Source organism: Aulonocara stuartgranti (assembly GCF_965226115.1).
Source record: "Aulonocara stuartgranti genome assembly, chromosome: 9".
Lineage (NCBI taxonomy): Eukaryota > Metazoa > Chordata > Actinopteri > Cichliformes > Cichlidae > Aulonocara > Aulonocara stuartgranti.
This window is the reverse complement of record NC_138960.1, coordinates 34,118,813-34,140,149: the sequence shown is the minus strand read 5'-3', so window position 1 is coordinate 34,140,149 and position 21,337 is coordinate 34,118,813. Positions and strand designations below refer to the sequence as shown.

The following is a 21,337-nucleotide window of genomic DNA, read 5'->3' as shown; positions in this document are numbered from 1 at the left end:
AGGAACTGTATCCGGGATGAATTTGGTATTTCTAAGTTCAATTCAATTCAATTCAGGTGGCTGCTAGCTGAGCATGTTTGTGCTGTTGGTGCCTTTTGGAAGTATTTTTAATGCAACAATCTGACAAATAACACGACTGTGCATTCAATTGTTTTAAAAGATTGTCAAAAAAGGCTGTGTTCCAGATTTGGTGAGTGAAATTCTAGAATTTTCTACAACATTCTTGTCACATTTCTGAAGAGAGGACCCAAAAGCAGACAGAACTTGATCTTAACAAAATGCAAGCTGTTTATTAAGGGCTGATAGAAGATCAGACAATGATACAAAAATAAAGGGCAATGAAGGCTTACACTAACCAAAACTAGACTGGGAAAATCCACTGTGAATATGGGGGGAGGTGAACTGATGTTCTGCCAAAAGACAAAGAAGAACTGACACAATATACACAGACAGGTGATTAGTACAGTAGAGACGGCTGGGAAACACAGCTGGAACAATTAGACACAGAGCCAGGGGAAGCAAAACTAAACACAAGCATATGAGCCAAGGACTATCAAAATAAGACAGAAAACCCACTGAGACGCAGACTAAGACACACAACTTGACGTGGGAAGACAATAGGACACATGGAAAACTGACATGGTAGAGGAGAAAGATGGAGAGAGCGAGGCATACATGAACAGAAGGAAGAACCAACATGACACATAGAGGGAATAAACAGAGACATGACAGAGGACATAAATAAAGCACATGACTGACTCTCAGAGGAGACACAGGGATGAGACAAAGACACAAAAGGAACTTAACAGACAAGAACAATGAATCTGAAATACAAATAAACTCAGAGAGACTAAAAGAACTAAACTCAAGACTAAACTGTACAAAGCTTGAACTTAAATCATCATCATCATACAGATAAACTCTAAACGCTGGGTCACCCAGGACCATGACGCTTCTAGGACAGATGGCAGTGGCAAAGCTATAGTTGAGGCTTCAGTCTGGTACTTTACAAATCAGTGGGTCCCTGTGGCTAATCCATGTGTTTGTATAACACTTATCTACTTGGCACCAACATTATGTTATTTTTTTAAGGGTTTGTCTGATTCCTCAAGCTCACAGATATTTCTAAGCTATGTTCTTCAGTGAGTCCTCTTGTTTAGAAGAGGAATGGTAAAGGTTAAATACATTAATTCCATCGTCAGGAGGGACTGCTGTATCCTCAAACCACAGCTAAAGTTAAGAAGTGCTTGTTTTCCTCCTGCAGACTTGCATTAAAAGCTTTTGAGCTTGTTATGACGGATACTTTTGTTCTCAAGCGTGTCTGGCACAAAGGAACACCCGAAGTACTTCATGTGATGATGTTAAAGTGTATTAATGTACTTGGAAATGGCTTGTGGTCAGATCTAAGTGTTGAATAACTGCTCAGCAAACTGTGTTTGCTGTAATGGTTATGGTTTTACCACCTCCCGCTCAGACTCTGTCTAACCACGCCAAAACACACAATCTGAGTTTGATGAGTTTATTGATCGTGCTGTAGCACAGACAGACAGAAGTGAGTGGGAGGTGAGCACAAACTTCCACCGACACAAAACAGTCAGGACGAGTTGACGGAGCTTACCTGAATCCTGATGAAGTTTGAACATTTCAAGTTTTTATGAGGAGCTAGCTTATTGTAGCACAGATGTGGATAAATGTGTGCAGATTAATCATGCAGCTCATTGGTTTTTGTGACCTCAGTTCTCATGGTTACCTGACAAAAGTGATTTCAAAATGATTAACTAATGTTGTGCAGTATCAAAAATAATTAAATAAATAAATAAACATGACACAGAGGTGGAATATAAGAGACCGATGTAGATGTCGTGTCGCCACATGTTGATTTTTGGAATGTTATGATTTTAAATTAACATATTTCATCTATTTTCAAGTGGAATTTAATCTTTATTTTTACAAGTAGTCCCACTGAAACCCAATGTCTCATTTGCAAGAGAGAGCTGTTCCAGACAAACATTAAAATTACTATAATATGTCTAATGTAGTGAGATAGGAATCCAAATCCATGATCCAGTAAGAAGTTCTATTGAACAGATATAAAAAAACAAACCTGTGCAGAGAATAGGCAGGATAAAGTGTGTCCGAACAGAAGGAAGAAAGAACTAAACTGAGGTCCATGGAAACAAACAGGGAACAGGTTAGAAACCAGGACAAACATGATGGTGAACAACAGACTCAAACAAAACAAAGGAGAAGACATTCATATACTTGGAGGACAGAGGGGTGGAGACCGGCGGGGAACAAAACACAGGTGAAGATAATCAAAACAATAAAACTCAAAACAAGAAGAAAGAGAAAATTCAATCAAATCAAAAGCAAAACAGGAAAAACGGAAATGAGCAGACATAAATGAAACAAAGAAAACATGGAAACATAAAGGACATGCTAAACATAGATGACCTCTGTCAGGAAGAGTGACTACGCCCCTAATACTAGTATTCAGGTGGCGTTATAATAAAATTCACGGAGGTAAGAGTCGTCATGAAATGAGAAACTATGCATAGGTGACAAAGCCATTTTTGTATCAGATTGTAACCTGTTTATTTCTGCTGTAACATTAACATGGCAGTCTGTGGGCATTGAGTCACTGCTGGCGTTTCAAGTGGACGTTAGAGAAATTGCAGTTTTTTGGCACTTCCTTGTTGGCTTCATTTTTCCAACCTGGAAGTCGCTTCATGCTGAAACTGAGCATTTAGAGAAGCATGAAGTTTTGGCTCATAGGGCTTATTTCTGTGTATTCTGACGTCATTATGTAACAGTTTCACATATTTACTATGAGCATCCATCATTTTAACAGTACAGTGTATGGCAGGAAATTAAGAACAGCAGAGCAGATCCACTTTAGGGTTCGGGGAAATCAACCTCGACTGATGACAAGCACCAAAAATATTCTGACATGCCACATTAGGAATAAGACTGGTCTAAATTACAAAATAAATGGTCCCTGAATTCCATTTAGCAGCTTCAACATCACCATTTCCCTCCAACAGGAGACGACACAACACATTCTTAAAAATATCTCGTACTTTAGCACAATTACAAACCCAGTTTTTATACAGTCTGGCGTTTGTTTTTCCTCTGTGAACACGTGGCTGAAACTAGCTTCACAAAAAAGTTTAATATTCTTTCTGCAAAGGTTTGTCTCTTGCTGTAAAGGTCTCGCAAGCCTTAAGTACAGTGTCATCTTTCACTGTATTATTCATCCTCATTACATCTCAGCTAGTGCAGTCTATCAGGTAAGAACGATGAAGAGGAGTTCCTGTGCAGTGCACACAGGAGGAAGAGGGACATGTCAGCGAACGCCCACGTAGTCCTGAGGAGAAGCCTGATCAACATGATGACTGAAAACACCTGTGTGGCTCAGTAGGGGGGGAAAGGGGGTGAGGAAGAAGAGGATTCTCCAAAAGCTAGTTTCAGATTTAAATCTCACCTTCTTCCTTTTTTTTAATTTTTATTTTTTTTATTTTAGACAACTTCTACAAGGTGGAGGGAGCCAAGGATGCCTTAATCTGTGGGAACAGCAGCGACGCAGGGTGAGTCAACAGTTTCTCTTGTTCCGCTGTGAAGGTGGGAGACGTGGATTTGCCTGGGTGTGATTTGATTCTGAAGTTCATGGTTACACTGAGTGTGATTACAAACCACTGAACCAGTCAGGGCCACTCACCCTGAGCCTGGTAACGCCTGAAGTTTAAAAGAGAGTTTTAACAGACAGTTGTTTGGTTTCCCTCTGTAACCACTTGGGGGTTACAGAGATGTTCCCCTTGTTGGTTTGCCAGTCATAGCAGATAAATGTAGCACAGTTTCAAGATGTTCTGAGGAGCGATGCGTTACTTCAGGCAGAGCCTTGGGAAGAAGCTCCATGGAGGGGGGGGGGGGGGGGGGGGGGGGAGGTGCTGTGGAGATGATGTAACATGTGTTGGGTTGTAATTTTTTCACAACCCATATGAAGAAGAGCAGTATGAAAATAAATGCTGTGAAATGTTTTCTGATATGAAGATGGATAAATATAATATTGTTGTATGAAAGCATAATCATCTCTGAAAACATCCAGAAAATATAGGCTGCATACATGCATATGGTGACCGACCACTGACTCACAGCAAAGCTGGATTGGAGCAATAAATGTCAGCAATGAAACAGTGACACTGACACTGTAATTTACTCAGAAAGTTGACATGCGGAGACAACAGCACACAAATGAGGACTCCCTCATTGGTTTAATATCAGACGACTCTGTTGTTTACCAGCAGAGCAAACACAGCTCTGCGATGGCTAATGAGAAAGTCAGATTTACAGAATATCTGGATGGTCAGGTCCTTAACACTTATTTTCACACATTAGGTAAGAACTGTTGGATTATTGCCCAAAATTCAGTAACAAGCTATGTGTGTTTGGTGGCAGGACATGATAAGATAAGATAACCTTTATTAGTCCCACGTGTGGGAAATGTTTGTTACAGCAGTGGACAGTGCAAAGTTGCATAGAAAAATTAGAGAAAAGCACTGGAATAAGATATCAATAAGATACTGTACACAATAGGATAGAATAAAATTAAATAAAATAGAATACAAATGCTATATACAATATGAGTATAATACAACATTGCCAGAAAGAGTATTGCACTTATTACTATTGCACATGTGTGGATGTGTTAGATCAGTTGAAGTCTTTGTTGTGGAGTCTGACAGCAGTGGGGAGGAAAGACCTGTGAAATCTCTCCGTCCCACACCGTGGGTGCCGCAGCCACTCAAGGAGCTGCTCAGTGCTGTCAGAGTCTCCTGCATGGGGTGGGAGATGTTGTCCAACAGGGATCACAGCTTAGCCACCGTTCTCCTGTCACTCACCACCTCCACTGGGTCCAGAGGGCATCCTAGAACAGAGTCATAGAAGGTCTTCAGGAGTGGGCCCTTCACTCCAAAAGACCTGAGTCTCTGCAGCAGGTACAGCCTGCTTTGCCCTCTCCTGTTGAGGGCATCTGAATTATGAGTCCAGTCCAGTTTGTTGTTTAGATGAACACCAAGGTACCTGTAGCTGTCCACCGCCTCAATGTCCATACCTTGGATGTTCAGTGGTTGCAGTGGAGGATGTTTGTGCCTGTGGAAGTCTACCACCAGCTCCTTGGTTTTATTAGTGTTGATCTGAAGGTAGTTCTGCTGGCACCTGTCCACAATGTCTTGGGTCAGTTCTCTGTACTCCCTGTCATCCCCATCAGTGATGAGGCCGACTATTGCAGAGTCGTCAGAGCACTTCTGCAGGAAGCACTCGGTGGAGTTGTGGGAGACGTCTGCAGTGTAGATGGTGAAGAGGAACGGAGCCAGGACCGTTCCCTGTGGGGCCCCCGTACTGCAGGTGGCCCTGTCCGACACACAGCCCTGAGTCCTCACATACTGTGGTCGGTCAGTGAGGTAGTCCAGAATCCATGTTGTGAGGTGATGGTCCACTCCAGAGTTCTCCAGCTTGTCCTTCAGGACCGTGGGAAGAATGGTGTTAAAGGCACTGGAGAAATCAAAGAACATGATTCTCACAGTGCTCCCAGCGGTCTCCAGGTGAGCGAGGGAACGATGCACGAGGTGAATGATGCCATCATCCGCTCCGATGCCAGGCTGGTAGGCAAACTGAAGTGGGTCCAGTGATGAGCCCACCAGGCGCCGAAGCTGAGTCAGGACCAGCCGCTCCAGGGTCTTCATCAGGTGGAATGTCAGAGCCACCGGTAGCATCACGCTCGTGTCCGGAGTTAGCGGTGTTAGCCAGGACTCCGTTAGCAAAACAATGCTACATCGCTGGTATTCCCCCTGTGACCAGGTTAGCGATGTGAGCTCATCTTATTGGGCAGCGATGTTACATTTCCAGTGATTACAGAAGGGAGAGATGGTCTATAACGTCTCCTTCTCGGGTGACAGCGCTCCCTCCCAGCACGACACCCACGTCTTTTCCTCCTCAGCTCAGTGGGAATGTCGTGTCTGTCCGCCGGCAGCACTGCTGTGGGACACAGCGCTAACAGCTGATCCCTGCTGTAAACAAAGCATCCATATGCTGGGTTCCCAAACATGGGTAAAAAATGGTGTGAAAGAAAAGAGAAAGACAACCAAGACTAGCACAAAACGGTAGTCCATGATTGCAGAATCTAATTGCTTAAACTTTAGTTACAAAAAAGAGAAAGTAAAGAGGAGATACGAAAGAAGCTCAGAATGAGCGGAGCTGCTGTAACAGGCTGCCACTCACGGGGGGGGGGGGCGCCGGAAGTCAGAAAGACTTCACTTCCTAATAATGATAAATTGGTCTTACCTTTATCCAGTTGCTAGCGTAGTAAGGTCCCAGTCACACAGACTCGGGGACAATATTTTTCTCCTACCTTGCAGCTGCTGGTTTCTGAGAAAAAAACACAAACTGGAAACTGAGACCGTTTGGTTTCAAAGTGAAACTTGTGCCTTTGTCACGGTATGGCATGGCACACCGTGGAAGGAGTGGGGAAGGAGGACCCAGGCGCGGTGCTCTATGTACAAACAGTGTTTATTTACAGAGTGAAAACAACGTAACAATAAATCCCCGTGTTCTCCCAGACTCCCGTGTCGTGTCTCCCGTGAATAGTCCGTGTGCTCTCTGCTCCCGTGTCAGCACCCCCCGGTGCTCGCTGCTCTCCGTGCCTTCCACGCTCTTCCTGCGGGAAACAATAGCGCAGCTGTCAGGACACTCAGAAATGGCAGGCATACACTTTCTGACTAAACTTAGACAGGGTGACTAACGTGGAGTCTCATGCAATGATCCCGCGCCGGTGGGAGCTCCAAGACTCTCTTAAGTAGCTCCCCCGACGAGGCCTGATCAGCAGCAGGTGTGTGGCTTCGGGTGTGGCCAGTCCCCTTGCAGGGCCACACCCTCCAGGCCTGACGCCGCCTATAAACAAGTGCTCAGCCACCCACACACACACATATACACAAGCACAGGGAAGGGGGAGCAACACCAAAATACACAACAATAATAATAATAATAATAATATAATACATGACTGCTCAGGGATCCTGGGTCGCCCAGTCCCAGGACCCTGACAGTACCCCCCCTCTAAAGGTCGGCTCCCGACGACCCCAAAACCAAAACAAAAAACAGCACAACCAACCCAGGGCGGGCGGCTGGGGGAACCAGGACGGAGGGCCAGAACCAAAACAAGCAAAAACAACAAAACCACAAACCGACCCAGTCCACAGTCTCAGAGTCAGACCGCGCATCCCGCAGCGGTGCAAAAAGAAAACGAAAAGACGCCACAAACAGTCACAGGCGGCCCATCAACACAACAAGAGAGTTCAGGGGGCCTACCTCGAGCCCAACGGCGGCGACGTAGCAGCTCCGGCGGACGGCCCCGGGTCTGGCAGCAGCAGCAAAACAGTTCAGGGGGCCTGCCACGGGTCCGGTGGCGGCGGCGCTGCTCCTCCGGCGGCCTGCCACGGGTCCGGTGGCGGCGGCGCGGTTCTGGTGGCCTGCCACGGGTCCGGTGGCGGCGGCGCGGTTCTGGTGACCTGCCACGGGTCCGGTGGCGGCGGCGCTGCTCCTCCGGCGGCCTGCCACGGGTCCGGTGGCGGCGGAACGGTTCTGGTGGCCTGCCACGGGTCCGGTGGCGGCGGCGCTGTTCCTCCGGCGGCCTGCCACAGGTCCGGTGGCGGCAGAACGGTTCTGGTGGCCTGCCACGGGTCCGATGGCAACGTCGCTGCTCCGGTGAGCAACAGCGAGGCGTGGCACCAGGTCCATGACGCGCCGATCGCTGACGTGGGCGCACCGGACGTGGACGGCGAGGAGGCCGCGCTAGACGTGGAGGTCCCTCCGGCAACGAGAGCTCCTCCTCGGCTCGCAGCGAGAGCTCCTCCTCTGCTCGTAGCGAGAGCTCCTCCGGCTCGCTGAGCTCCTCCGGCTCGCTGAGCTCCTCAGCTGGCGGTGCGGGCTCCTCCGGCTCGCTGAGCTCCTGCTCGGGCATGCTGAGCTGCTCGGGCTCGCTGAGCTCCTCCGGCTCGCTGAGCTCCTCAGCTGGCGGTGCGGGCTCCTCCGGCTTGCCGAGCTCCTGCTCGGGCATGCTGAGCTCCTCCGGCTCGCCGAGCTCCTCCGGCTCGCCGAGCTCCTCCGGCTCGCCGAGCTCCTCCGGCTCGCCGAGCTCCTGCTGCAGCTGGACGAAGTCTGAGGTTTCCCGAGCTTGCACTACCCCCCGGGCTTTATGCAGGGTGCAAAGGCAGGCGGAAACTCCCTTGAGCTGGCCGAGGTAGGGGTTTCCCTCCAGGATTGCCTCGATGGCGTTTAACCCCACCACTCTTGCCCGTGTGTTGGTGGTGTGAGCTACCCAGTCCATCAGGCGTTGGACGCGGGTGAGGTCGCTCTCTCCGGACAAGGCTGCTGGAGTGGGTAGTGGAATGGAGGCCGCTGCTGGTGGAGAAGACGGCTGAGGGGTGACTGCATGCGGATGAGATGACGACGGTGTTACAGCTGCAGATGGTGAAGCAGCGGGTGGTGTAGCGACCTCCGACCAAGGTGATGGTACCTGCACCGTCAGCTCGTCCACTGCAGACACAAACAGAGATGATGAGGAAAATGAAAAATTGTCCGTACTACTCACCACAGCCGGCTCTTGAGATGTCTGTGGCTTTGGCTGCGGTGAGGAACGCCGGCGGCGCGAACGTCGTTTCCATGTAGATGTCGGGGCCGGCGTCTCAGGCTGTGAATCCACCAGCTGACCGGGCCGGTGAGCAGCCTGAGGAGGAGAGTGGAGGTGGAGGGTGGAAAGCAGGAAGTCCAGGACTACAGAATTAAGGGAGTCCACCGGCCAGGGGAATTTCAACAGCATCTCCTGCAGCCGCCTCTCCACAGCGCGACGCAACCCCTCCGTGGGCTTCTCCCACCACGACTCACATAGGTGGTAAATTCTGTCCATAACCTCCCTCCTGAGCCTCTCCTCAGAGACCGCTGGGTCCATACGGGGCGGGATCATTCTGTCACGGTATGGCATGGCACACCGTGGAAGGAGTGGGGAAGGAGGACCCAGGCGCGGTGCTCTATGTACAGTGTTTATTTACAGAGTGAAAACAACGTAACAATAAATCCCCGTGTTCTCCCAGACTCCCGTGTCGTGTCTCCCGTGAATAGTCCGTGTGCTCTCTGCTCCCGTGTCAGCACCCCCCGGTGCTCGCTGCTCGCCGTGCCTTCCACGCTCTTCCTGCGGGAAACAATAGCGCAGCTGTCAGGACACTCAGAAATGGCAGGCATACACTTTCTGACTAAACTTAGACAGGGTGACTAACGTGGAGTCTCATGCAATGATCCCGCGCCGGTGGGAGCTCCAAGACACTCTTAAGTAGCTCCCCCGACGAGGCCTGATCAGCAGCAGGTGTGTGGCTTCGGGTGTGGCCAGTCCCCTTGCAGGGCCTGACGCCGCCTATAAACAAGTGCTCAGCCACCCACACACACACATATACACAAGCACAGGGAAGGGGGAGCAACACCAAAATACACAACAATAATAATAATAATAATAATATAATACATGACTGCTCAGGGATCCTGGGTCGCCCAGTCCCAGGACCCTGACAGCCTTAGCTCTAAACTTTTACTTTGAAAGGCCCCTATTCTAGCTTGCATCATACTTTTTCAAATTTCACTAGCACTTGGCTCATTTGCAGGTCCCTAACACCCGAAACACTCCCAAAGAGGTTTTGGGGGCAACACCCTCTTTGTGGGGAATTCATCTGGTGACTGCCGTCAACCTCAAGCAATCATTTGCCAAGAAATCAAGATTTTTTTCCTGTAGCGACTGGAAGTTGAAGTCTCTGGGCCTGCATGATTGGGGCATAAACATTATAGCTCACGGGGGTATCCTCATGTGAGGGTGGTAGCAATCTGGTGTCAGGGGGTAGTGTTAAGTGGATTTATCCCAAAACTGTAGTTTGTGTTTTGTTCCAGGTGTTTGGTTAAAGTTGGAGCACAAGTTGGTTTGGCTCAGGATTTACAGTTATTACAGTTGGCGCACTAGGTCATTAGGGTCATTTCAATAAGTGCTGATTGGCACTTTTTAGAAGTCAGTAGCATTTTTGCTTGCTGGGTTGATGGGCTTCATTGTTGGTGTATGCAGTTGCAAGATGGTCTCTTGTTTATATAATTTTTTTCCAGTGGTGTGGGTGCTTGAACTGAAGGGACACAGCGTACGCTGCTGTGAGCGGGTTAATGATGTGATGTAAGCATCATCAGAGCAGCATCACAATCATGGGCTAGGTTTTGGTGAGGTGGCGACGGATCAGGCTTTATGACATTTATCTATATTCCTTGTTTCCCATATGTTTATTATTATTAATATTATTATTTGTACATGTATGCCTTTGTTTGCTTGTCACATTAAAAGTCCCACTTTAACCATGTGCAAAATCATCCATCACCCCCAGTATATGACCTTCGGCTGCAGTTTCCAGCTTTCTGCATCCTGAGGTTCAGCTGAGCTTGGGGCTAAAAATGCATGTGTGAAAAGCTTTGGCTTCACCACGACGAAGAGCTGAAAACATCAATCTCTCTTTACTTTCCTGTCAATCATGCAGCATAGCAGTTTGTCCCTCACAACCTTTAGTTATCACTTTATTGAATGTTCTTCACATTCGAATCTGTCTGATGATTTTTCATACTTTGGCTGACTGTTTCGAGCTGTTTGAGGATGTAAACAACAAAGAGGGAATGAGATTGGGCTTCATTTTGTTCCCGTCTCACCTGAGAGTCCAAATAAACAGCAGGCTGAGTCTTTAGTTCTGCAAATATTTTTCTCAGACGGAGGCAGAAATGATCTGCTGGTGGGGTTAAATTTCAGTGGAAGGAGACAAAATGCAAAGATTTTCTCAATAAACTGTCCTTAGCTAAAGTAAAAACGTGCTTGGTGGCAGTAGACACTCCATCTTTAGAAACATTTATGCTTTTGCAGAACCCGTGCATGTTGGTTTATAGTAACTTCATCATCCCGCTATGAATGCATCTGAAATTACCTCCTATTTTCTGTCATTTGGCTCCAGACCGCATTCTCATATTTTAAAGTTGAATCTTTGACTTATTTCTTCCTCTTGCACTTTGAGACCTCAGTGAGAAATTCTGCTTTTTGACTGAAGATGGATGGAGGCTGATAGAAACATGTTAGCTACTGCATGTGGAGTAGGCTTTTCTGGACACCACAGAAAGACAATCACCAGTTTGCAAAGGAAATGGAAAGAAACAACCAATCTCTCCATTACCAACAGTTATATTTTAGGTCTCATTTCACTCATACACAATATCTGCTTGTTTTACTGTTTCTCTTCCAATATGGGAAAGGTTGTTGGATAATCTCATTAGAGCAATGTTGTCATGTCAGCTGTAGCTCCTGCTGAACTTTCTGGCTCCATTTTTGGCCTTTTTCTTGTTTAAAATAAAATGACCTAAAGTCTAAAGTGAAATCTCATGTTTGTAATTTCCAAACCTTTCATTAGTTGCTAATAATTACTGAAGTTGTGTGTGATACCTCCAAGTGTCAATGTGTCCTTAGTCGAGACTCCTTGGGACTCAGAAGTGACCATATTTAGACAAGAGGCTGGACTGTGAAGCTACCAGCTAATGCAAGCAAGCTGCATTAGCTGGTACTGATCAGGAAGCTGCATTCATACGTGTGCACAGCACATCTGCTGATCTGCTAATTAATGCTAATGAAGAAAAATTCACTCACTCAAACAGAAGCACAGATATTGCAGGCAGGCTGTAACGCACAGGCTGTCACCATCCACCTGTGACTCCTGTGAGTCGTAGCACCCACTAACTTTACACCTTAGAGAAATCTGAATGCATGAGTGAATAAAACCCCTGCACAGTTAATGTGTTGGAGGAAAATAGCGCTGCAGGCTAAAGCAGGGATTTTTTTTCACATATCAGGCCGTAAACATGATTATTTCTGCTGAGACATTTTAACATTAGAGCCTATAAGTGCAGTTTTTGTCACTTCCTCATTGGCTTCATTTTTCATGTTGCTGCTCTTCGTTCCTGCCTCAGCGTGATGAGATGGTATGAGCGTGTCTCATCGTGTGTTTGGATCTTGCTGCTGGTGTCGTGTGCTGGACTGTTGTGTGACATGTCAGAAAGGAGAAGCGTCTGACCACGCTGAGAGCAGGACACTGAGTGACACAGCTATGACAGTACTGTGTGTGTGTGTGTGTGTGTGTGTGTGTGTGTGTGTGTGTGTGTGTGTGTGTGTGTGTGTGTGTGTGTCAGAGAGAAATAGACCATCACCCAACTCCAAGTAGCTGTTCCTCTGGGGAGACGGTTAGCCTGAAGCTAACTGACCACGTTATTTGAAACTGATGCAAACAGGACTAGGAGGCAAGTGAAACAGGAAGTAAACAGAAACATACTATGGCATGAACCCGATGAGGAGGAGGAGGGGAGGAAGATGAGATGGTGCAGGAGAAGTGAAGCAGAAAGGAGGATGGGTGGAGGGAAAGAAAGAGGAGAAGATACAGAGGGCAGAAGATAAACGAGGGAGGAGATGGACAGAAGGCTATTAGATGAGACGGGAGGGGGAGGAGAAGAGAAAACAGAGGGATAGGAAGACGAACGAGGGCAAGGCAAAGCAGAGAAGATAACAGAGGGAGAGAGAGAAAGCATGTGAAGAGAAGGAATAAAGAAGAAATAAGAGATAAACAAACATAAGGTGAGGAGAGAGAGGCAGAGAGATGTGTTCAGTAGAACCAGGCAAAGAAACATCTTTTAGATCCACAGAGAGAAACAAGAGAGAGGAAGTAGAATGAAGCAAAAGGAGAAAAGTAAGGAGGTAAAAGAAAAAAAGACACGTGGGGAGAAAGAAAGATGAGGAGGAGCAGGAGAAGAGGGGACAGTGAGAGGTAAGGATGATGAGGTGGATCATCAAAAAAGAAATGAAAGGAAGAAAAGAGGATAGAAAACATAAATGAGTGAAAACAAGCACGGGAAGGAGGTGACCCGGGTGCAGAAGGTGAAGTTGAACAGAGCTTAAAACTCCAACATAATATTATAAAAACACAGTGAATCCGTGCAGCTTGCTGCATCTGAGGAGTTAGGAGGGTAGGGAAGTTTCCCTTATCCTGTTTGTCAAGCTAACAAAGCATTCTCATCCCGAACTGGCCTGTTGTTGTCCCTACGCAAGGTGTCCTTTGGTGTTCGTTTAAATAAAAGGGGAAAAAAGGGTTGAAGCCCATGTTAGGTAGAGGTGCTGCTGGCATTCATCACCTGGTTTGTCCATCAGGTGACAGGAAGCAAACTGCCGTGTTTGTGTTTTGCACCTGATTCTTGTCACTTTGCACAGCTACGCAGTGGATTGAGTTTGCGCTGCATGGATTCATTCATTCATTCACTCATGCTCAGCTCAGCAGGGTGTAAGTGTATATATATTATCTGCTAATGGAATACATCTTACAGCAGTCAGTGAAATGTGGCACTGATAACTGAAACTCTGAACCCATGAGGTGCTGTAGCCCAGGTTACGTGTTCAGCAGTAGTTGCTATGGTGATAGAACCAGGTTATAAAAGAGACCCACCTTCCTGACACCGAGACTCCTGAGTAAGGGCAGCGTTTCATGTTTGAGAGGAGTACCTTTGTTAGTACGATCAACAAATCGACCACTTAAACATCTCATAAGGCAACATTAGGGGTGCAAAGATACACAGAATTCACGGTTCGGTTCAGTTCGATACTTTGGTGTCACGGTTCGATATTTTTTCGATACAAAAAAAATGTTCATGCCTTTTTAATTTGTCATTTATTAAAATTATAAATGTATATTTTAACTCAAAAGTACAGTTTTTAAATTTAATGTTGCTGAAACAACAAAGTAATAAAAAAAATAAATCTATCTGATCGAGAAATCACTCATCTGTGGAAAAGAGAGTTTATTACAGAGAAATGTCTCTTTCCAAAATAAAAGCTCTACTATACGCTTCTTCTGGGCTATATTCTCAGCAGCATATTAAACATATCAGGTCCCCATAAGGAGAATCATGTGCTAACGGCTGTCTAAATGACTCGAGTAAAGTTTGTAGCATGCGTGCTTGTTGTTTTTGTCTGCTTCCACTTGTCTTTGCACTAGGATGATGTCAGCGTAGATGTGCAGTCATATTCGTTGTGTTCCCACTAGTGCTGTCAGCGTTAATCTGAAATGACGTTAAAGCCACAACACGGCAAATCTCCGTTAACGAGCTACCGCGGATCGCCCCGTGCGTGGGGCTGGACGGCGTCAACACGTTAACAAGCTAACTGCACTAACGCACTAGCTCCCACCAATGTAACTGAGCATTGCGTGGCACATCCAACATACTGTTTTACTTTAGTCCATGACGCGCTTACCTTCAGGGTCATACGTCACATGAAAACCAAAATAGTTCCAAACGCCAGATCTGAATGAGGTGGGGGAGGGTCAGTTTGCCATGTTGCAAGGAGAGCTTAGCTTCTGTCTCGCTAGCTTGCCCTGCGCTCAGTGAATCTGCGTTCGACTACTCCGCCTAGGCTGCACTGTCGAGAGCAGATTCACTGAGCGCTCAACACAGACAGCATCGTCAGAAGGAAAGTTGATAAAATAAATTAAAAAATTTGTATTGTTCGATACATATGCGTACCGAACCGAAAGCACTGCATCGAACAGTTCAATATCGATACGAGTATCGTTGCACCCCTAGGCAACATGGTGACTCCTCGCAATGACCACCTTCTTCTTATTTTGAGCAATGATGACCTTGCATGCTCAGGATATTTGCATAGTGTGATCTGATTGGCTAGCAGCAGCACTAGCTCTTCACATATTGAATATTCCTCCGTTTTTTTAGCACCAGCAGCGCGAGCAGAGACGATGAGCCATATTCACATCACCTGTCACCTTGTTTTAACGTTGGAGCTGAATGTTCTGTGATTGCACTTTAGTCTGTTCAAATAAACGTGTCACCAGTCATTTATTCCTCTCTTTACCACAGCCTGGGAGTCCATATTTACCTTTCTACATGAACACGCACTTTCTGTGATGTTTTCTGTGCTGGTTTTGAGATTGGAAGCTTTTCTGTGGGCACAAAACGAGTCAACGGGCGAGTTATCAGAGAGAGAGCTGGAGGAGGGAGCGAGCGGTCACGGTAGCAATGTTGATCGCTGTGTTGTCTCCTTTCTGTGCTGAAGCTGCTCCGCTCGCGCATGATGCTGATTCGCTGAGCCTGAGGGCAAAGGTCACTGAGCTAACCCAGTCTGACATACACATTGTGACTCCTACAACCAGCTGCAACAGAGTCACAGGCACTTCATCAGACAAGCGCAGAGCATTTGTCAGGGCTGCGCAGTATTGGGGTAGAAGGAAATTGTCAGGCTGAGGGGCCATTTTGTTTTCGGGCTTGGTTCTGATTGGCTCTGATGTTACACTTTCAAGTAATGAGCAAAATGTGTAAAACTGTAATAAAAAGTGTGAGACACAGAAAAAGCTGTGTCTTATAAGCAGAGCTGGAGGCTCTTTCACGCCGCTCTCTCCCTGCGTCACACCCTCGGCTCTGCTCCGGAGATGCCGTGCCGACCTCACTCTTCACAGCATCTGGTCGGGTTAGGCTGGGAACGCTGCTGGCCTCGGGGGCAAGGTTACAAGCATACAAACATATGAAATATCTGATTACATGAAGGGGGGGGGAGTTACGTTGAGGATGATGAGGGTATACACGAAGGTTTATTGGATTTATCGGCTGATGTTAAGTGCTTAAACCCACAGAGCACTGTCCGACTCTTCTTCTCCATTAGTTCCAGGTATCAGATTTGCAGGCATGTTTGATAGAATTATTGTTTGCAATCATAGTCTAAGTGCATGTTCAGAAAAGTTTTTGCAAGCTGAAACTATTGCATTAAAGTTTATCAGCCCTCTGTTTGTATTAATGCGATACTGCACACAGTACAACTTGTATGAGTCCGTGGATAAAGTACACCTTGTGCTAATTAATGCCAAGTCCACATTCGCCTTTTTTTATAAAAAGAAACGGACCAACTGCGGGCGCTGGGATATTATTTTTGGCATCTTAATAAGTTTGTGTGTCATTTTAAGTGATTTTTAAGTTAAACTGTTTGTGATATAACTCGTCTCGTGTTTCATCCGGGTGTGAAACAGCTGGGATGAAAGGCAGCACCTCCAAACTATAAACTACAAGTATAACTATGAAGTGTTCCCTCTGGGATGGGTGGAGTTCTTGCCCTAAGCAAGGGAAATGAAAGATCTTGGGATCTTATCTGTTAGTGTTGAGGTAGACCTGATTGCTGAGGTGTGAGCAGTAATGTGGGCATTGTACCAGTAAGGTCACAAATACAAACGGCTGAAATGAGCTTCCTCCATGAGATGCGTGGACTTAGAGGTAGAATGAGGAGCTCGACATTCGGAGTGAACTCAGAGTGAGATCTGGTTAGCATGCCTCCTGGTTGCCTCCCTTCAGATGTTTTGCAGGTATGGCTGAAATGTAGGAGACTCTGGGATGGACTACGAACCAAATGGAGAAGTTATATATGGCCGATCTGGCCGTGGGACACCTTGGGATCCCCCATTGAAGTGGAAAGATGGATTATCCTGATGCGTTAATGCTATTCTGCGTGCTATTTTCGTAAGATTTTTTTTCTTGGTTTTTGTTGCTGGAAATTTTTTGATTTTTACTTTATGGTCTCCAACTTAGAGTAAATCGCAGTCGAGTTGTAAACCGTCTGTGCCAGGAGTAAGAAGAGGGATAGTATTTGATGAAAAGCAACCTTGAAAACCCCCAATTTTGCTTTGCATCAGCTCATTTAACTAAGTAACTAGCCATGTTAGGAAGCAATGGAATTGGACTTGTGAGAAATCTCTACAATTTCAGGACCAGGACCACTCCTCCTTCACGCCCCTTCCGACCTCAGACTATAAATGCCCCCTTCTCCAATACCCGTTGTTCTCATTTCCATGCCCCACCCTTACCCCCCTTTTTCCCTCTCTTCTCCTCTTCTCTTCTCCTCCCTTCTTTCATTCATTTCTCGTTAGTACATGGGGATCTGCCCTGCCCGGGAGCCATCGCCAGTCCCCTTCGAGGCCTTCCCCAAACCGCAGCACCAGTTCATACTTCCTCAACTCTCTTCGCTCATCGTTTCTGAGGATGTGGTCCCAGCTAGTGAAACAAGATCAGTAAAATCTTAAACTCAAGTATAAAACTTCTAAAAACAAATTAGATGTATCGTGTTTATCTTGCCATGGTCAATGTCTACTTAAAGAAACTCCTTCTGCTCTTAATGCTGATGTTGTGTCACATCAAATCCAAGTCTAGAGTCGGCTCCGAGCTGTGTCTCAGTGCTGTTATAGAATAATGAATGTTGTGAATTAGGCCTGGTAGTTGTCCACAGTTTTTCATTTCCTCTGGCTCACAGTCAGAGTGATGTTCTGCAGATAAATCTCTTTCTGTTCGGAGCTGAAATGAAATACATGAATGACGGATAAACTGGAATTCAAACGAGGTAATCCCGCTGAGCAGAAACTCGTCGATTGGACAGATTTCAGTCATTCTTTAGAGAGGGAAGCCAATCATGACTGGGTTCAGACGTATTGCCTTTAATTAGTGCTGAAAACCATCACAAAAAAGTCTCCAAGCTATGACTGTAAATGTTTTAAGAAGAAAATGTGGTAAAATATGTGAGTGCAGTCCATCTGACATGCCTGCAAAGCCCCGACCGACAGCAGCAGACAGCTAAGATGCAGAATGACAGCCGACCCAACGGGCTGCCTCGTTACAGATGCTAATTAGCTTATTCTTGTCACTGGAGCTCGATGGCATGTAGCATGTGACCCATGAGGTCATTGGGAGGAAGTGGGTTTGTGCTGGGAGGAAGTGATCTGAGGCAGCCTGATTCTCCTGCTTCTGCTGCTCTGAGGATTCAGCAGAACCGCATCCAACCAGTCCCGCTTGGATCTGGATGCTCGTTTTCACCTGTCAGTTAATCATTTTCACATTTCAGGCAGTAATGAGTGTGTTCACAGTCACAGGAAGATTTAAGCCAACATTTTCATGGAAAAAAAACAGAATATAAAAAACAAGTTTTTGAAGTAACGTCCAGAATCCTCAAAGAGGAAATATCCCGTTTGTATGCACTCAAGTATAGTTTTAACTCCTTTCATAAGTTCCATCTTGAGCCTGCACACTGCCACTGTACATTCAATGTAATATCTTTTAAGATAAGCACGATGGAGAAGTCTTTAGGGATTTGGTAAATGCCGTCATTGCAGCTCTAAGTGCAGTCAAATCCTTTTTCCCTCTAAGTTTAACCTTATTTTCAGCATAATTGCTGTCTTATTTCTGAGAAAGGGATGAAACATCTTTCAGACAGACAAAAAACTGCATATTATTTATGCATGGGTCAGAGTTCTTCAAGTGTTTTTAGTCTGGATGATCCATCCATCTTCAGCTGCTTCTTTTAAAGCCCAGATGTCCTCCGTGTCCTTCAGCTCGTTCCCAGGCCGGATGGGATTTAAAATACCCAGAGAGTGTTCTGGATTGCATCCCAGGTGGACTCCACAGGGAGCCGTCCAGGAGGCGTCCTGATCGGTTCAGGTTTAACAGACTGCTTTGGAACACGAAGGAACGGCAATCTGCTCAGAGCTCAGAGCTCCTCACCTCCTCTCTAAGGGTGAACAGAGACTCATCGGGAAGGAAGGAAATCTTGGCTGATTGTGGTGGTGATCTCATTGTTTTGGTCGCCAACCAAAGCTCGTGAGCAGAGGAGACAACTTGCAAGATAAGACTCTGACCTTTTCTTCTTCACCATCTTCAGTTACTATGATGACACATTTGATTTTAAAGATATGACACAGATGAAATAAAGAAATGTACACTACAAGAAACAATAAATCCCTTTGGTTTCACGGATGGAGCGCCAGCATAAGCCCAATTTTGGGATTCGTGCTAAAAATGACATTTAAAAATGTACAATACATTGATCATGGATGATTAGCTTTGTTAACTGATTGGCTCTGATCCATGGAGCCAGTTCTGTGCTCATCTTATTAAAATCTATTACAGCTTGACATGTTGCTCTTTAGAAATGCAATATGGGTAACTGTGGTGAAGACTTCAGCCATGGCTATTCTTCCACTTCCCAGGATTCATAGTCAAGAACAAAAAGGGACTGTTACGCCCCAGTCTAGGGGTACAGGAACATAACATAAGAGTTGAAAAGGATTGACCGCGCCTTGGTCCCCAAAAGCCTACACAGAGGGAAAACCAATTTCTTCGTGAACAGTGGTTTATTGTCTAAACTGAAGCGTGACTCCGGGGTGAACAAAGGCCAAAATAACAAACAAAACCAGCTTAATCAGTCAAGGAAGTGCTACCTAAACCCTACGTGATGAAAAGAACAAACAAAAGACAAATGGTATGCCTAACTCCCTAACTGAATAAACAGGAGGAAACAATACAGAAAACAACAGGGCAGCTCACCCCTTCGGCTTCAGTCACTGTTTACAAGGTGCTATTTACAAGTGAAGGCTAATTTACACACTATATACAAGCTCAATAGGTCACGAGAATCACAAATATCACAGCGTTTGGAGGCCAGGGTCAGGTCTGCTGCTGCCCCAGGACAACTGCTAGTGAGGAATTTTGAAAGCAACCGCATGAATAGGGGACCAATCAGCAGCCGTCAGCTTATCCAATCAGGGACCTGCAGAGACTTAAAGACACAGAACAAGAAACAGCCACCAAAGCACATTATGGGTTGTATCCCAATTCAGGGTCTGCAGCCTTAAAGTACGCAGCCTCAACGATCCTCAAGGGCCGCGTACTCAAAGACTGCTAAGGAGTGCGAGACTTGTGAAATGGGACGGTCTAGCCTCCGTCTCGCTGCCCAGGTTGCCTAGCAACCATGATACTAACCACTGGAAACGTGTCATACAGCTTTGTTTGACAGAAATGAAGGAGACAATCTTTTGTTCATTTGTTTGTTTCTACATGAGCTTTGATCATTCTCTGTAAGATTAAGCTCAGCTATTGAACGGCGTATATTTTAAAGTAAAGGCTTTAAAACCAAGTTAGTACAAACGTCACTAATGTCACATAACTTTGCCGACATGTGGCCAACAGTAATGTTTAATGTTCTTCGTTATTAAACATTTGCACATAAATAAGTGACATCATATTCAGTACTTAAAGTTCACTCTTCGGCCGCCCCTCATCCGCCGTTTTTTTCTGCAAATTTATCCACACCCACCGCTGCGCTATGCATTCTGGGATATGTTGGGCCACGAAGTCTACACTGCCACAGTCTTAAAATTCAGGGAAATGAAGGACGCATTTCAGGGCCGCATTTCGAGCAGCCTTTGAATTGGGACAGCCTTCGGCGCGCCGCTGTGACGTAATCGGCCTTGAAATGCGGCCTTTAAGGCTGCAGACCCTGAATTGGGATACAGCCATGGCCAGGGCCATAACAGGGACGTTTGGTCTTTTTTTGCTTTTGGACAGGAACAAAATGTCACATCTCAGGTGTATAGTCTCCTCAGATCAAATCTAATCTGACGTCTAAGTCGACATTAGTGAGAGCTCTTACTGTTTGCTATAAGAATATGATTTGGGGGATTTCAGTGAATTATCCAAAAAAGTCCTTTTGTTTGTCGTTAACACACATTAATAGGAATACGTGTTGGTACACAGCAAAATCTCCAGTGTTAAATTAACACTGGAATATTTCTAACATTTTGAGTTATTTTCCAGTGTTAGAAAATCAGCACTGCTCAGTGTTAGCCATTGTTAATCTTCAAAACTGACTAGGTTACTTTTAAACATATAACACTGTCAAAAGTGTTAATTTAACACTCAACAGTGTTGTATTTAACACTCAGAGGTGTGGACCCATATAGACACTCTCTAGTGTTAATTTAACACTGGAGATTTTGCTGTGTACTTGGACCTCATGGGGAATCCCACCTAAGCTTCATGAACTGTGTGTAGTTACTAGACAAAAAAAGTTAGTGGACGGCTGATTCAGGTAAAAGAACTGGGTTATCTATGAAGGGAGCTGTTCCCCCTTTAATGATGGAACGCACTAGGTTGAGGAGGGGATAGGCCTCCTGGATGCTTTCTAGGTGAGGTTTTTGAAGCATTAACAGATTGGTGGAAGCTCGGGGAAGATGCAGGGCACACTGGAGAGAATATGTCTCTGAGGTCACTCGGTATCATCTGCAGAAGAGCTGGAGAAGGTAGCAGGAGAGGAGGAAATCCAGTAAGTGTTAAAAAAATACCTGGATGTTATTCTGCCCAATGAGAA

The 21,337-nt window shown here is 45.8% G+C and overlaps 1 protein-coding gene across 2 annotated transcripts in view; it reads left to right on the top strand.

Annotated features, from left to right (window-relative positions):
• Positions 1–21,337, top strand: part of LOC309714133 (sodium channel protein type 3 subunit alpha-like) — a 279,618-nt gene that overhangs the window by 103,785 nt on the left and 154,496 nt on the right. For both annotated transcript variants that reach the window (XM_082546328.1, XM_082546327.1), the window contains exon 9: positions 3,524–3,587. In XM_082546328.1, coding sequence (XP_082402454.1) covers positions 3,524–3,587 — 64 coding nt within the window. The remainder of the gene's footprint in view (positions 1–3,523; positions 3,588–21,337) is intronic.